Here is a 17,791-nt window from a genome sequence, read left to right on the forward strand (position 1 = left end):
TTTAGAGCTTTCATTCAATCACACATTGACCTGTACTATAAAACTGCATTGTTTATTGATGTAAAAGTCAAGCTGTAAGATATGTACAATACATTTAAACCATCTATTTGAATGGTATATTGCTATCACAAAAATATTTTACTTCAAATGTACAAATTCATAGCTTTGTACCAACACAACATACAGCACTAGATGAGTGACTTGGATCGGACCAAACGCAGTGTTCAGCCGCTGTAGTGACTGGTTATTCATATAGTAAATTCAACTGCATATCACTGATTGAAAGACACTTGAAAGAATAGTATTAGTAACAGCTGTGAAGTGGCCATCCTGACAGCCTACCTGATTAGTTTGTTGTAGATTTGTACAATGACGAACTGTAAAGATGCATTTCTTAGATATTCAGCAGGAAAGGGGTAACAAGAGGCCAGTCTTTGAGAAAAACATTACAGTAAAAGTAACATGTATTCAACATGCCAGAGCTACAGTGGTGGGCCTATTCAGTGTTGCTCTCCTGGATCTCAAATGGAACCACTAATGGGGATGCTCTGAAAAGACCCTCGGCACTCAACAAAATGTGACCTAAAAACCTGAGTGTTGCTATTTCTCTTCTACACAGAGACCATGCTGTGAAGAACACAAGTGCTTGAAACCATTTCCAAGACAAAGTAAATTCATAAATGGCTTGCTCTTACCATAAAACGCTAAGAGTGCTGCACGCAGCAGCCCGTAGGAATGTTAACAATAAAACCAAACCCATCTTTATTAAAAATATTTATCTCTGCTTAAAACAAAAAGTTACACTTGGAGATGGGCGTTCAGACTGTCTCCAGCCCCAACTCCCCTGGGTCACCTAAGCCTTGTACACACTGCAGGCCTTAATGCTCAAATCATTTTTTTTTTAATCCATCAGATTAGTTTGTTCAGACAGCAGTCATTTGCTGACATGGCTATGCTAGTTGTCATAGTAACAACAGTGGTGTAGGCTGATTGGTGGTGGTGTTTGTGCTTCCCATCACTCAGACGTTATGTAGCAAGCTAAGGTGACGACTCCTGCCATGGACGTTTCCCAGTTGCTTTGAATGTTCAAAATCAAAGTAATTTTAAGCAATTAACAAGCTAGTTAGCTACCACGTTCTTGTCAGAGTAGCTAGCAAGCATCAAGAGATGCCAAATAACAGTCTAAAAACACCTTCAGGGCAAATAAATCAGATTTCACCGTTCAAACACGTCAGATGGCCAGGAATCAGATTTGTATCTGACTTCAAACCACCTATGAAGATGGTTTGAAATGTGGCTAGAAATATCCTAATCCATTTGCTGTTCAGACTATATATATATATATATATATATATATATAAATAAATAAATAAAGGATTTGAGTCACTTCAAACTGCCAATGTGAACACAGCTTTAGAGCAGCCTTAGATGCATGTGGCCCTGTGTCCCCTCCCCCTTGATGTCCCCCGTTGGACAATGTCATTGGATGGCAGGGATGGTGGGCGGGGCAGTCCGGCGCCGACAGTGCAATACGGCGTCATGGACGGTGGGGAAGACCATTTCTGGGGTCACGACCCCGGTGAAAAACTGCAGGGTGCGGAGTTCAGCCAGCAGAGTTCCTGTTAGGAAACAACACACAGCTGGCAGGTAGGTCTGTATCTGACTGACTAGTGTTATGGTTGCTCAGGCTAGTGTCTTAAACTCTAGTTCAGCTACCCTCAGGTTATTTAATAGTAATCTAGACCAGCATGTTATAACTCACTGCTGCAGCCAGCGATGAAGACACACACATCCACAGCTGCATACTCCTTGATCACCTGCAGAGAGAAAAACTCATGAGAACATCACAAAATGAGGAAGTTGGAAACTTAAGAGGCGATCAGCAGTAACACCAGAGTCCTGTTCAGAAGGGCCCAACATTACAATAGAAATATCATGAACAAAGCTGACATTACACCCAATTCTACATGACAGAAAGGCATATCTGTTCTGTAATGTTACACTTCTGAACAGACCCCAGTGCTCTGCGAGTCGAGATAAGGTCCCTTACCAACTTGATTGCTTTGGCTCCCACAGAATCAATGAAGTTGACGGGGGTCCAGTCCAGAATGAGGGTGTGGACAGGACAGAGGGGCTCTAGGAACCGGGTCTCCTCAGAGTCTGACTCTGTGTGGGTCTCGGCCACCTGCCCGTTCCCCTGCACCTCCAAGTGGTTCTGGGAGCCGCCCCCTGCCACCACTTCGTGAGTGACGCCCAGCTCCACATCCTGGCCCAATCACAAGACGACCGAAATTGTATCAGCCAATCATAAAGGAGAATGAAGGAAACCAATATCGTGTCTACCAATCACACAGTAGAATGAACGAGACCAATAGTGTTAGCCAATCACACTGTAGAATGAAGGAGACCAAAATTGTACCAGGCAATCACACCTCTTTTGGCTTCAAACCAACCACAACAACGCTAACAGCAAAATCCTCTTAGAAAATGACTACATGAAGGCCTTCAATTCTGCCCGTCTGTCTGGTGTTCTGGTTACAGTGTCAATATGTGGCGTGTTTCAACAAGAAGCAGGGGAAGTAAACCAAAGTGATATTGTGAGTGACAGAGTAGAACAATCCCATATTGAATGGGCTCACCAGTTTGACGACAGCACTCATTTTTTGTGAAGACTTGTGGTTTTGGCTCTCCCTCTCTGCGCTCTCCTTCTTGAGTTGTCTTTTTCGGGCTTTCCGTATAGCCTGGAGATGTACGGGGTCCACTCCTGTCTGTACACATGTTTTAATATGACGAGACAGGATGGGCCAAGCTACTTTTTTCCAATGCAAGGATCCCCCACTGAACTGTAGTGTAGCTACAGTCTACAGGAGAGATGGACTAGTTTGCTAGGCCTAAAGTGCTTTACCCGTAACATAGTTGGACAAAAATTACACACAGAAACACACACAGCAGCTGAGATTACCTTCTCTTTGAGGGCGTTCAAATAAAGGTCACTGTTTGCAAAGTAGATTGAAGAGTTTGAGTGGAAAATCTTAATCCCTGTGCATTCAGCTGCCTGGAACAGAGGCAGAATCACAGGTCTCACTCCTCGTCCAACACCATGTACTTTCTCATTCTATCCAAGGGTAGTTACAGGCACTAAAAAGTTCATTTATAAAAACCTTGTCCACCATTACAATTTTTTTGTGACAAACTATCGCTAGGCAATTGTTCAATACTTTAATGAGACCTAGCTTTTTAGTGCCTGCAACTAAGACCATATAGAGAGTTGCTCATTATCACAAAATATTACTTTTTCATATTCATCCACGTCACAGTACAGGCCTGTGTCCAGGACCTGTCCCAGGATCACACTCTTTGGGCTGTGGAGAAGAAGGGGGCGAGAGATATTGAAACGTTTTATGACCGTTATTTCATACATTTCCATTGAACAGATTAAAACTGAAATGACTCAACCCAAAAATCTAACTTTTTTCCAAATGATATGAAATGGTTACCAGTGATCGTGAAGGGGATATTAAATACTAAACTTGAATATATTTCAGAAGTAGTAGGATGGTTTAGTACCTCTGTGTTCTGTAGATGACACTCAGGATGGCAAATCCTAAGGCCACCAGAAGTCCAAGATCAAGGCCCAACAGCACAGAGGCCACAAAGGCTACCAGCCAGATAGCCTGGAAGACATACAGACCAAAGCAACAATGGTTACAGATCCATAGTATAGGCCTCGTCCCAGATCTCTTTGTGCTGTGTATCCAACTCCTACAGTCACTGTCATGCAATGACCACATGATCCATAGCAAACTGATCTGGGACCAGGCTTCCATAGCAAACTGATCTGGGACCAGGCTACCATAGCAAACTGATCTGGGACCAGGCTACCATAGCAAACTGATCTGGGACCAGGCTACCATAGCATGACATGTACTGGAGGAATCTGTCCGATTGGGTTTTCTGGTGCGATGTGGTCATGGTGCGGTCAGATCATTTAAATTGTTTACATTTTAGTCAATTCAGAAAGTAAACCAAATTCCAAGTTTCCTACATCGAAAAGCATTTAAGATAATTGGAATTTCAGTGTACTTCCTGAAATGACTCTGGGTTAGACGTAATCAGAAGTTGTGTTGCGGTCCAGACTCACCAACTCGATCTTACTGGTCCTCCACAGGGCAGGGATGTCCCTGAATTGTTTAAACATCCCCAGCAGGTTAACCATGATGATGGCAGCCAGCGCGGTCTGAAAGGACAGGGGGGGGGGGTAAACCAGGGTTGAGTTGGGGTGAATTACCATTCAAAAGAATAGGACTGGACATTTCAATGCAAATATTTATTATCTAGGCTACTGGAGTTGGTCGGTAACAGTTACACCCACCTGTGGCAGAGGCTGGAAGACAAAACCAATGGCCACCACCACCAGCAACACCACCATGGACGCCAACAGACCCGCAATCTGCAAAGACACACACAGAGAGATAAGGTACGTTAACACACCTATCATTTAGCCTTCCTTGAGTCTGCACAGAAGCGTCTGTGGTTGATCTAATCTTTATGGCTTCACGGCGCCAATTTAGCTCCCGTTATGAGGTGACACATGTAATGAAAGGACAACTGTGTCATGTTAATGGCCATACACTCAGTGTGGGCCCAGCAAACAGGATGGGTGTGTGTGTGTGTGTGTCACTGTATCAAATCTAATTTTATTTGTCACATGTGCCGAATACAGTAGGTGTAGACCTTACAGAGAAATGCTTACTTACAAGCCCTTAAAAGTAACAATTAAAGAGCAGCAGTAAAATAACAATAGCGAGCGCTATATACAGGGCTACCGGTACAGAGTCAATGTGCAGGGCTCCGGTTAATCGAGGTAATATGTACATGTAGGTAGAGTTATTAAAGTGACTATGCATCTATGTATGTGTGTGTTACCTGCGTATTGCCCCCAGTGCTCTCCTGCACCAGACTGCGGGACATGGAACAGGTGATGGCAAAGGTGTGGAAGAAGGAGCTGACAAAGTTACACAGACCCAGGGCAATCAGCTCCTACAGGGCAACACAGAGCCAACGGGTTACACTCTGGGGTAAAGTATCCCATAGGTACAGATCTAGGATCAGCTCCTACAGGACAACACAGAGCCAACGGGTTACACTCTGGGGTAAAGTATCCCATAGGTACAGATCTAGGATCAGCTCCTACAGGGCAACACAGAGCCAACGGGTTACACTCTGGGGTAAAGTATCCCATAGGTACAGATCTAGGATCAGCTCCTACAGGGCAACACAGAGCCAACGGGTTAGACTCTGGGGTAAAATATCCCATAGGTACAGATCTAGGATCAGCTCCTACAGGGCAACACAGAGCCAACGGGTTAGACTCTGGGGTAAAGTATCCCATAGGTACAGATCTAGGATCAGCTCCTACAGGGCAACACAGAGCCAACGGGTTAGACTCTGGGGTAAAATATCCCATAGGTACAGATCTAGGATCAGCTCCTACAGGGCAACACAGAGCCAACGGGTTAGACTCTGGGGTAAAATATCCCATAGGTACAGATCTAGGATCAGTTCCTACAGGGCAACACAGAGCCAACGGGTTAGACTCTGGGGTAAAATATCCCATAGGTACAGATCTGGGATCAGCTCCCCCTCCCAATCCTAACCTTAACCATTAGTGGGGGAAATGCTATGACGTTCTTTGACATCTCCACTCTCCAAGGCTATAATGGCTACAGTACTGTGGAGAAACTGACCTGGTTACCATCCACACTGTAGCCGTGTTTCAGAGCAAAGATCTTGGCCAGAGAGATTCCCATGGAGAAGCCCACCACCGCTATGGCGATAGAATCCGTTACCAAGTTGGGCAACAGAGAGAAGTCTGGGATTGCAGGTGGAAGCAGCCTGGAAACAAATAAATATTGTCTGAAAAGTTGACTGAATAGTAACTACTGTTTTACAGTACATGTCTTCTGATGCTGTTACTTGTGCATTTTGACTCACTAAAAACTTTTAGGACCATAATATGCCACCGATACCTTTTCCCACTATAGAGCTGACCTGAACCGTACTGGCTTGGATATTGGGTTCTCACAATGTGCTTTTCAGGTTCTAGTAACCATGTAGGATGCATACAGTAACCCGTTTGGTTTGGCTGGGCCGAAGGCCAGTTCAGTACAGCTTGGTTTGGATCGGCCCAGTAGTATGAAAAGTCCTTCTCTTACCCGGATGGAATTGTCCTGACCACGTCCACTTGGTAGTTCTCTGACAGACTGAGACCATAGGAGATCCCCGTTGAGACCATGACCACAATGATCTCTCCAGGGATGGGCACAGGCAGCTTCTTCTTGAAGCGCTCGTTGAGGTCCTTCACGCAGTAGAGGACCACCATGCAGACCACGCCCACAATCAACGTGGTCACGTTGGTGCTGGTGATGTCACTGAACACGGCTGTAACACTCTGGGAGGAGAGAGGGGGGTGTGAGAGACCTGGGAGTGTGTCCGTGTCCCCGAGAGCATTGCATAAAACTCACAATCTATATTTATCACAAATTAATCATTTGTCGATTTCTAACTAAATCATGCAGGCTTGTAAACTAGGCCTAATACCCATTTATCACAGCAGAGTACATCCACAGACTCCTATAATGTGGATGACTTCCCTGTCTGCTGCCGTTTAAAAGTTAACCACTCCATTCCTCATGCAGGGGCCCCTGACTGACGGGGGCCCCCCACTGAGGCCCCGTCAGTGACTCACATTAAGAGCGGACAGGGGCCCACTGAAGCGCGGGGTCTGGATGCCCAGCAGGTATTTAAGCTGAGAGATGAAGACGTGGACGGCCGCGGCCGTGGTGAATCCGCGTACCAGGGGCTCCGTGAGGTAGATGGCCACAAAGCCAAACCGCAACAACCCCAGGACCAGCTGGGGGGAAAGGAAAGAAAGAGAGACAGAGAGAGACAGAGAGAGTCAGAGAGAAACAGAGAGAGAGAGAGAGACAAACAAGGGGAGAGTAGATGATGACGATTTACTTGCATAATAAATGTCAACATAGATAAAGTATGTTGACATTAGGTCAACTAAGTTGCGTTCCTGTGGATCCCACTATGCCTGAGTAAACAGTGAGCGCTGAGCAACCTGTTGAAACCAAAAACCCCCAAGGTTATGGGATGATCCTTATCTTCAGCATGAAAACTTTGACCTCTTATTGAGAGACTGACTAGTGGTGGGGAAGCTAGTGGCAACATGGAATGATCAGTGGTCTCATTCACTTACTGTCCAGCAGAGAGGATGCTGAGTTATTTGAGGGGAGGTGGAAGAGGGGAGTGTAACCCACCTGTATGACTCCCACCAGGGTGGTGAGGACTACGGCTACGTGGACCCTCCTGGCATCACGGGCCTCTGTGTCAATGAAGACGGTGGTGTTGGTGGAGGTACCATTCAGGGCCTGGATGGTGAACATGGAGTCAGGGGCCTCCCTCACCACCACTCCTCCAATCATCAGGCTGATCACCGCAAACGTGCCTGCAGAGAGCACAGCCTTAAAATTAGGGGTGTCAAACTCAACTCCTGGAGGGCTGAATGTTTGCTGTTTTTGCTATTTCCTTTCAATTTGTGGTAGCAGGCTGCCTAATGGTGAAGAGCGTTATGACACTAACCGAAATGTCGCTGGTACAAAATCACAGAGCCGACTAGGTGAAAAGTCTGTCAATGTGCCCTTGAGCAAGGCACTTAACCCTAATTGCTCCTGTAAGTAGCTCTGGATAAGCGCGTCTGCTAAATGACTCAAATGTAAATGCAAAATGTGTCCAATTAAGACCTAGACAGCCAGGGAGTTCCTTACTAATTAGTGACCTTAACTGACCAATGAAGAACAGGAGAGGAGCGAAAAGCAACCGACACTCGGCCCTCCAGGAATTGACTTCCGACACCCCTGGGGGTTAATGGTTTAGGGGTATGGGCTTTTAAGGGACAGGGTTTAGGAGTTATAGGGTTCAGGGACACAGACAAAGGGCTTAACACCTGGCAGCTTATTATTGATACTGAATATGATGACATCATCACTCTGAAATAAAACAGAATAATAGAAGTATAAATGAATTGAATGAAATGAACTATGATCTACTCTCTCTTCAGCGAGTTGAGTCTGACTGACCATTGCCTCATCCTGTATGGCTCAATTGGTAGAGCATGCACCGCCAAAATTGTGGGTTCGATTCCCGGGGCCACACACACGGAAAATGTATGCACGCATGACTAAGTCGCTTTGGATAAAAAGCGTCTGTTAAATGGCATATATTATTATTTCATGACATTGACTCATACAACAGTTTGACTTGGTAGCTTTGGCACTCCCCCTAGGTCAAATAATTATCACAGCACTCCCCATTCCCCTCGAGGTTATCAGTCAGTCTCCAAGGTGCCAGGTTCTTTATCAGTAATGGTTTAATAGAGGGGAGACATCAGTGCCACACCAGTGCAAACAGCTGTGAACCCAGTCCAGGCGCCTCTGCCGGGGCAAGTCTCTGTGTCTGGTAAAAGAGGTATGAAGCCATGTAAAAACTAATGTTAAAAAGGTGTTCTCATTTCCAGGTCAGGTTTGCTTGTGTTAGCTAGTTACGTTTGCTACTAGAGATGTTGACACGGGCTTTTGCCCAAGACTTGAACGGTGCCAAAATATTCCTTCATCCCTGCCTCAGAGTGAGAGAAGGCAGTCGCAAGTTACTACAGCAATTGCCCTCCTTAAGGCCACAATTTGGGTGGAGGCCATTTTGTTACAACTGCTGCCGCTAACTATTTCCAAGACGGTTTTAGTTCTTCTTTTCTTGTTGAAGTATTTAATGAGTTTCACTGACTCACCGAGTAGTCAAAAGGAGACAAACGTGACGGCTGAAATTGGAGACAAGGCCAATGAATGCCTTGAATGTTCCCATAAATCTAGCCTGTCTATGTGCAACAGATGGAGTCACTATATGCCAAGAGACCTGACCTCACCCAAACTTAACAAGGACACCGATCAATTCCCAAAGTAAACCATTTCAAAACTTGGCTCATTTCCTGAAGTGTCATGAAAAAAATTGTTTGGCTATTATTCTGGCCACTTTATCTGTTACTCTTGAACAGATCAATCTCTCAGAGGTAACCCAGACTCTTGACTGACTGGGCTCCCTGGGTGGATGAGAAGGCTGAGTCCCATATAGCACCATATTACCTTCATAGTGCACTACTGTTGACCCGGGCCCCATAGGGCTCTGACCAACAGTAGAGCACTAAATAGGAAATAGGGTGCTATTTGGAATTCACCTGTTGTTGGGCGTGGTTTGGAATGGTCAGTCTGTACTTGGCACAGCCACCGGAATACAAAACTCTGGCCAAGAAGAAGTCAAAAGGTCACGGCTGTCCAGGGGTAGAGACCTACAGGAAAACTATGTGAATACAACCAGGACTACTTCATTGGAAATCCCAGTAGGAGTAACATCCATCACCACAGGGAAGCTGCAGGGGTAGTGTTCAGTAGGGCACAAAGTAACAAACCGGTTTGCAAGGGAAAACAAAAACCAATGTTCTTATTAGAGACGTTCGGGTAGTATCTGTACCTCCACGTTTCAAAACATTTACTTAAGCAATAAGGCCCGAGGGGGTGTGGTATATGGTCAATATACCAAAGGTAAAGGGCTGTTCTTACGCACGACGCAACGCGGAGTATACAGCTTGTATACAGCCCGTAGCCCTAGTATATTGGCCATATATCACAAACCCCCAGAGGTGCCTCATTGCTATTATAAACTGGTTACCAACGTAATTAGAGCAGTAAAAATAAATGTTTTGTCATACCCGTGGTATACAGTCTGATATACCACGACTGTCAGCCAATCAGCATTCAGGGCTCGAACCACCCAGTTTAGAACACTGAACACGACTCCGCTCCTGGTTAGCCACATTATACAGCTCAAGAGTGTAAATGACTTCCTCTGCACTAGTTGGAGCTCCGTCGTCAGGTTTGCTCACCTATCGATATGTGTCTAGAGGTCCCAAAGAAGGTGTAGAGCAGGACGGGGTAGAAGGAGGAGTACAGGCCATACACAGGAGGCACGGCAGCCAGCATGGCATAGGCAAGACCTGCGGAGAGAGGACAGGGGGAAGAGATGGAATCATGTTCTACTACCCAGTGCATACACACATTGATACGTCAGTGCTAAGATGGGGAGAAGTCTGTCCATAATAAAGCACTGCTCTACCTTCTTAACAGCAACGCAGGTCCTACAGGTTCTAGTTTTGTCGCACCTGGACTACTGTATAATTGAAAAGTGAAAGACTAAAGCTACATACATGGGATGCTTTAGTGAATTTCAGAATGTCTGGAATAGGAAAGGCAGAAATAAAACAATTCAATAAACATTCGCAGCCAGTCATCCAAAACATAGCCCTGTGGTCAGGTGCCACAAAGAGGGACTTGTTTTGAAATGTTTTTATAATTGTACAACTTCCTTAATTTTGATGGACCCCAGGAAGTGTAGCTGCAGCCTTGGCAAGAACTAATGGGGATCCATAAGAAATACAGTACTAGTCAAAAGTCAGGACACACTTATTCATTCCAGGATTTTTCTTTATTTTTACTATTTTCTACATTGTAGAATAGTGAAGACAGACTCTTGGCATCCAGGTGAAGCTGGTTGAGAGAATGCCAAGAGTGTGCAACGCTGTCATCAAGGCAAAGGGTGGCTAGTTTGAAGGATCTCAAATATATTTGGATTTGTTTAACACTTTTTCGGTTACGACATGATTCCATGTGTTATTTCATAGTTTTGATGTCTTCACTATTATTCTACAATAGTAAAAATAAAGAAAAACCCTAGAATGAGTAGGTGTGTCCAAACTTGACTGGTACTGTATATACTGAACGAAAATATAAAACGCAACATGCAACAATTTCAAAGATGTTGCTGAGTTACAGTTCATATATAAAAGAAAAATCAGTCAATTGAAATAAATATATTAGGCCCTAATCTATGGATTTCATATGACTGGGCAGGGGCGCAGTCCACCCACTGGGGAGCCAGGCCCAGTCAATCAGAATGACTTTTTCCCCCACAAAAGGGCTTTGTTCCAGACAGAAATACTCGTCAGAAGAAGCTGGATGTGGAGGTCCTGGGCTGGTCTGCGGTTGTGAGGCCGGTTGGACGTATTGCCAAATTCTCTAAAATGACGTTGAAAGTGGGTTATGGTAAAAATAATAACATTAAATGATCTGGCAACAGCTCTGGTGGACATTCCTGCAGTCAGCATGCCAATTGCACGCTCCCTCAAATCTTGAGATATCTGTGGCATTGTGTTGTGTGACAAAGCTGCACATTTTAGAGTGGCTTTTTGTCCCCAGCACAAGGTGCATCTGTGTAATGATCATGCTGTTTAATCAACTTCTTAATATGCCTCACCTGTCAGCTGGATGGATTATCTAGGCAAAGGAAAAATGCTCACTAACTGGGATGTAAACAAATTTGTGCACAACATTTGAGAGAAATAAGCTTTTTGTGTGTATGGAAAATTGTTAGGATCTTTTATTTCAGCTCATGGAACCAACACTTTACATGTCGTGTTTATATTTTTGTTTAGTATAAAACAATCTCGTCAGAAAGGCAACATCTGGCATTACCACATGTAGTTTTTTTATTACCCTCAAGCACTAAATTAGACCCTCCTAACGTCAAAATTGTCAATGATGGTGATAGCCTATTGTGAAGGTCAGGTCGCAATTGTAAATGAGAACTTGTTCTCAACTTGCCTACCTGGTTAAATAAAGGTGAAATAAAATAAATAAAATAAAAAGAATGACAATTTGTCATGTTTTACAGGTGACATTCCAAGCTGTATCTGCCAAACCAGACATTTGATCTCTGCGTTGTTAATCCATTTCATGAGAATATGGAGTCTTCTTGAATGATGTGTAACTACTGTTTCGTGAGTGAATTTTAAAGCACATGTTAACAACAAGCCATACCTGTATTTGATTTCAATCAAAGCACAAACTGGTAGGCTATTTACTGGCACGTGTTGTTGAGTTTTAGTCGCTTTAAAGGGAAAAAAACACAAACATTCAGCACAATCAACAATGATTCAGCTTCAATATAACTTTATTAAAACGAGCACCATTCTGTGAAGTGCCGCCCCTGAATCTAAACCCATTCTGAGAAGTGCAGCAGTATACCCCTGACTCCAACACCACTGACCTTGAGGTAGCTGCATGACCCCCGTGCTGAGGCCTGAGACCAGGTCCCCAAACAGGTACTCCTTGACAGGGTAGGACGGCAGCCATGTTAAAATGGGCAGGAAGCTCAGAGCAATGGCTTTGGCCCTTTCTGATGAGCAGCTGGGAAGAGAGAGAGTGAGTGAGTAGGTGTGTGTGTGTGTGTGTGTGTGTGTGTGTGTGTGTGTGTGTGTGTGTGTGTGTGTGCGCTTAATCAGCTTATCTATTAGGGAAGCTTCCTAGCAGCAAGTAAATGGGTGTGTACTTCTACTAGTGTAATACTAGACAAACATTGTCAGATAAAAAAATTATAATCATAACTTCACATAAGCTTTTAGAGTCGCAACAAATTTCCTGAAACAAGGTATTGCATAATTCCACATCCCAGTCACACACTCAGCAATGTTCTTCAATCCCGGTCATCAAAACACTGATAGGTATGTCTACTGGGCTGGAACAACACTGTGGGTCCCAATGACCAGGATTGAAGAACACAACACTAGTCTGTTCAGATCTGTAACAGGGTCGTGTTCTTTAGGCGCCTAACGGCAGAAAACAGACTGAAACAGGGTGGGACTACCTGGACCTGTCCAATAAGAACCACAAATGTTTTCCATTTTCTGTTGCAAAACGTTTTGCTACAGTGTGTACTATTAAACACAACCCAGGTCTGTGGACACTAACTCGATGTAGATGCTTACTGGAGCTGCTGTGCCAGTCTCTGCCTGATGGTCTTGGGGCTCCTCTCTCTCGGGTGCAGGAGCTGTGTGTGGAGGTAGGCCTCATCGAACACAGGCCGTTCCACACGGTACATCAGCGGTGGGGGCGCATCCTCGCAGGGCGTTACATGTTGTTCCATAACACAGACAGGACACTGGGCATGTCAGAGAAAGGGGGCGGCTCCTAGCTTAAGTAGGCTCTTTCTCTCTCTGAGTGGTTCGCTGTCTCCTTTTCCACACGTCCTGCTTCCTCCCGCTGCTCTGCTGAGGGAGGAAGACAAAACAGTCAGTAACTGTTCAGACCAAATGTTTTTGAAGCAAAGCGTTGTTTTGACCAAACTCCAGCAGGGTTGAGCACCATGCGGCTGGTAGTTTTCATTAATACAGTAGCCCTATTTATGGAGATTACAATGCGTTTCTGATTTTTTTTAAATTGGGGGGGAGGTAGTGTTTTCAGACATATGGGCTATCTTTTCAAGCAAATATTTTTGAACTGATATCACAAAATTGTGACCTAATATTAACTTTCTGCTCTGTGGAAAAAGAAAAACAGGGGTTTATTCACTAGGAACCAAAGGGGAAGAAACAGGAAGTGAACTCCTGAACTTGTCCAATAAGAAACTTGTTTTCGTGGCAAAACGTTCTGTTGCAAATAGTTGTACTACAGTTGGCACTAATGAATACACCCCATGTGTGTTCTACATAAGAAAGTATCCACTCCAAAATCAATGCAGAGATAGGAGCCTATTCTTTGGGCTTAAGAACAGTCAGGCTGACTGTAGTAGCCTGGCCTACACAACATGGCAAACCAGAGGATATTGACCTTTCAGGTTGGAAGCTACTTAGAGGAAAGGTCTCCAGCAGCCTTACTAAAAATAGACATCCATATTCTTATCATATACACTTTATAGACTTCTGTGGCAATGGTAAACATGATCACATTACTCTTAATCAGAACAATGTCTAAAGCAGGGCTCTCCAACCGTTGTTCCTGGAGAGTTACCCTCCTGTATAGGCATTGACGTAAAGGTATAGGCTATGACTGACTACTTACTGTAAAATCAGAATATTTAAACAAAAATTAAACATGAGATTAAATATATTCAACTTTACTTCTGGAACCCTGACAACAAAGACGTGAAGTTATCACACCATGTGTATAGGAACTGGCGGTTCCTCTTGATTTTGGTAGCCGCCAAGCGACTTGTGTCATCACTGACAAAACACAACCACATCCTCAAAATAAAAGGTAGCTAACTAACGTTAGCCACATGTTTTAACCTGAATTGCAGGTTACAGAGGAATGTGTAGCGGAAAAGTGATGGCTATCTACAGAATGAAAAGCGCACATGACAGATGCGAATGAAGGACCATTTCTTACCTTCCCGACCTCAGCCTAGGATGTCACACTCTGACGCGATTGACCGAATTCAATTTTAGAAACTGACCGCGCATCTAGGCTCCGGTTACAGCTTAACACCGGGAATGCAGTTTATTAACAACCGTCGACACTCGACAACCTCATACTCGACCGGAGGAAGATCACTTGATGGAGTGGGACGCACGTAAACTCTGACGTCACTAAACCAGTGATCATGGGACTTGTATTTTCTTTCCTACAGTAGTTGGATGATGATAGAAATGTATTCCCCTTTTCTTGTTATCGTTATTGGTGCTTATTATCGTTATTGGTGCTATCTATATACGTATTATAGTTCTTGGTTGTTTTTCCTAAGTATATGCATCTACATTTCCAAAATACTCACCTAAATTAGAAAGAAAAATGATAAATTGGTTTTGTTTCAGTTTATCATACTACATAATTCCGTGAATGTTGTCAACACTGACAATTGCCTTGCAGATACATTTTTAAAAGACAGAAGATCCCTCTCATTCTCCCATGGAATGGTAGTCTGGTTGGCCTGGCCCTATTGATGGTCATTACTATCCAGTGTCCTTGGGACGTTCCTACCCTAAACCCTAACAACCCAGTCTAACAACCCAGTCTCACAACCCAGTCTAACAACCCAGTCTAGTCTCACAGATTGTGAAATAGACACGAATTGCCTATTGGAAATGTGTGACAGACACACGAACAAGTACATGTTTTCGTGTGCAGTACACGATTTTGTATACAGTGCATTTCAATCACTGATAAAGACAGTAGGTTACTTAATGCAGAAACGAAAGGCAGGGGCGTATAACGCGAAAGTCTAGCAAACCAAAGGTTGTGTGTTCGAATCTCTTCATGGATAACTTTTGTATTTTCGCTACTTTGCAACTACTTTGCATGTTAGTTAACCCTTCCCCTAACCTTAACCCAACTCCAAAACCTAACCCTTTAACTACTTCGCTAGCATATTAACCACCACCTTAACCCCTAACCGTGCTAACGTTAGCCACGGCAAATAGGAATTCTTGAAATGTACACGAATGCGTCAAGAAAACAGTGTAATAGACAGGAAATGCGTTGTGATGAAAATCGTGCCTGTCACGAATTTCGAATAAGTCATTTGTGTCTATTTCCCAATAAGCTGTGACAGTGTGTTGAACCTTAACCCTTACCTTAACCATTTTAAATGTCAACTTCAACGGGCTACGGACCCCATACAGATACAAAGGCGCTCTCGAGTGGCCTTCTTGTGTAAAATAAATGTATTCATGAAATATTATTAACGTGCTCAAATAATATTCCGACAGATGGCGCCATTGTAAGCTTTTTACAAGCTCGTGTCTCGGTTCCGCTTGTTTTTGAGCAGGGCACGTCACTAATCACTACATGTCTCAGTTCTGCTTTTTGACATTATATTGCTGGCATTAAATTCTAGATACTTGGTCAAAGGCTTAGGTCACCTATACTGCCTAAGTACGGTACTTTATAAAGTGGCAGGTGGGATTCAAACATATGGTTAGGAAATGGTCATGGATCTAAATGTTGGCTGTGAGGAAACTTCACAACTTCAACCTTTCAAAGTCAATCTTAAATGGGTGTACCAATTTCACCACCACTACTATATCCACCACTAATTTAATTACTACTACTACTACTTATCAGGCAAAAAATAACAACTAAGGTTGGCTACATTCATGTATTTTCTCCACTCTACTCTATAGGCTAGGAGCATGGCGTACTGAACAGAGGACCCTTTAATCCATAGCCTCTTTGCAGAAATAAGACGACCAGACCCAACTTGTCTGGTGCTAGCAGGCAGCCAGCTGGCACTAAAGGGCGACCCCAGAGGAGGGCTACCTGGAAGGCAGCCAGTGACTAAGAGAGTCCCAGGCCTCAAAAGCCTCCTGGACAGGGTCTGTGCAGTGTAATACCCTGGCATAACAGCATTCTCCCTTTACACATCACACCATTCATTACAGGCCATAAGGGTAAATTATTTGGTCCTTTTTATTTTATTTTGTATCACTTTTTTTGAAGAATGGTGATTTCAGATGAAGGCACATGGTAATCTGAATTTCCTCACAATTCAAGGCATGAATACTATTCACTGTTCTCTCTTTGTGCATCTGTTTTACTTTGTAATCATATGAGAACATCAATCTCAAAGGAACTGCCTGTCTCAATTCTGCATGTCCGGACAAAGCCATGACCTAAGCAATACTGTGATGTTGAGTCACTCACACTTTGTCAGATTATTTAAAGTCCCATTGCAGTCAAAGTTCAGTTTTCCTATGTTTTGTAGAAATTGTACAACAGCTGATTAACTAACACTGTAAAAGCGTTAAAAAAAATCCTGATAGTTGCTGCTTGAAAATCCAATCTACATAGGACCTTCTAATCAGCAGGTTTGCATGGACGGGAGTTTCAGCTTGCCAGGTGACGTCACCAGGCGGTGATTTGGTTAATAGACCAATAACAAAGAGAGTTCCAAACATAGAGCTCCTATCAAATTACTAGAGGGGGTCTATGTTATAAACCCTCAAAGTTCCAGAATGGAGTGAAAATGGCAGCCAAATTGGTCAGGGACAAATCCAAACAAATTTACGCAATGGCCGTTGAGGCATAATCCAGATTTTACTTATACAGAAAAATACATGTAAGCCATGTGATATACCCGAAAGTGTGTATTAAAATATTGTCAGATAATTATAAATACCGTTTTTTTACAGGTTTTATACACATTTTCTGTATAAATATCCTCTAAAATACATGATCCTAAATGTCTACATTTTTGTTTTCTTGGAAAGCTGTGAGTGCTATATTTTAAATTCTTAAAATGTATTATTTTACACAATATCTGATCGAAATAACTGACCTTTAGACCATCATAAGAAGTGTCAAGTCCAGTCGAGTATTCTAATTCCTAATTCTGCCAATAACAGCTAGTTTTCAGTTTTCCCCTCCCAACTCAGACCACTCACAAAGTCCTAGCAAAATTCTTGCTTGAGAAATAGTTTTTTGCCATTTTTTATGGAAATCTATTACATTAATGTACTTAGCTAATTGTTACCCATAAATTATTTGATATTGATATAAAAACGGCTAATTGGGCCTTTAATGCCAAACTCTTTACATTAAAGATATTTGACACTGTGTTAGGCTAAATCATGTAAAATTGAGCAAGTGTGTATTTATTGGGTAATTTCTGTACCAGTTTGATCTTCTGTAGTCAAATGCACTTATAGCCTCAAACCTCAAGCAGAAAATTGGTTTGTTAATCATGTTTTAATTCATTAAAGCAAATTAATAGTTTTTATTTTGTATTGTTTTGTAATTGATTACATTGCAGGCACCAAACACATTCCAAGTTACGCATTCGGCTACATCCGTCAATCATTAATCACAGTAGCACTAGCAACTTTGAAACAGGTGACCCACTTCGCACA

At 43.3% G+C, this 17,791-nt stretch overlaps 1 protein-coding gene across 2 annotated transcripts; it reads right to left on the reverse strand.

The window, feature by feature from the left end:
- Positions 1-33: 33 nt before the first annotated feature.
- LOC115180250 (prestin) lies at positions 34-14,490 on the reverse strand. 2 transcript variants are annotated; one of them, XM_029742191.1, is made up of 18 exons: positions 14,334-14,490; positions 12,935-13,213; positions 12,217-12,356; positions 9,998-10,108; positions 7,326-7,513; positions 6,749-6,913; positions 6,216-6,451; positions 5,748-5,895; positions 4,927-5,040; positions 4,373-4,450; positions 4,142-4,237; positions 3,568-3,674; positions 3,293-3,362; positions 2,963-3,055; positions 2,640-2,768; positions 2,051-2,266; positions 1,763-1,817; positions 34-1,619 (listed from the first exon to the last, which is right to left on the reverse strand). In XM_029742191.1, exons 2-18 carry the CDS (start codon positions 13,090-13,092, stop codon positions 1,480-1,482), a joined length of 2,244 nt encoding a protein of 747 aa, XP_029598051.1. In that variant the 5' UTR covers positions 13,093-13,213; positions 14,334-14,490; the 3' UTR covers positions 34-1,479. The 2 variants fall into 2 exon arrangements, with proteins under 2 accessions (XP_029598051.1, XP_029598050.1); XM_029742190.1 differs by having other exon boundaries at positions 12,935-13,216.
- Positions 14,491-17,791: the final 3,301 nt, after the last annotated feature.

The sequence above is a fragment of the Salmo trutta genome, chromosome 40, assembly GCF_901001165.1.
Source record: "Salmo trutta chromosome 40, fSalTru1.1, whole genome shotgun sequence".
Classification (NCBI taxonomy): domain Eukaryota; kingdom Metazoa; phylum Chordata; class Actinopteri; order Salmoniformes; family Salmonidae; genus Salmo; species Salmo trutta.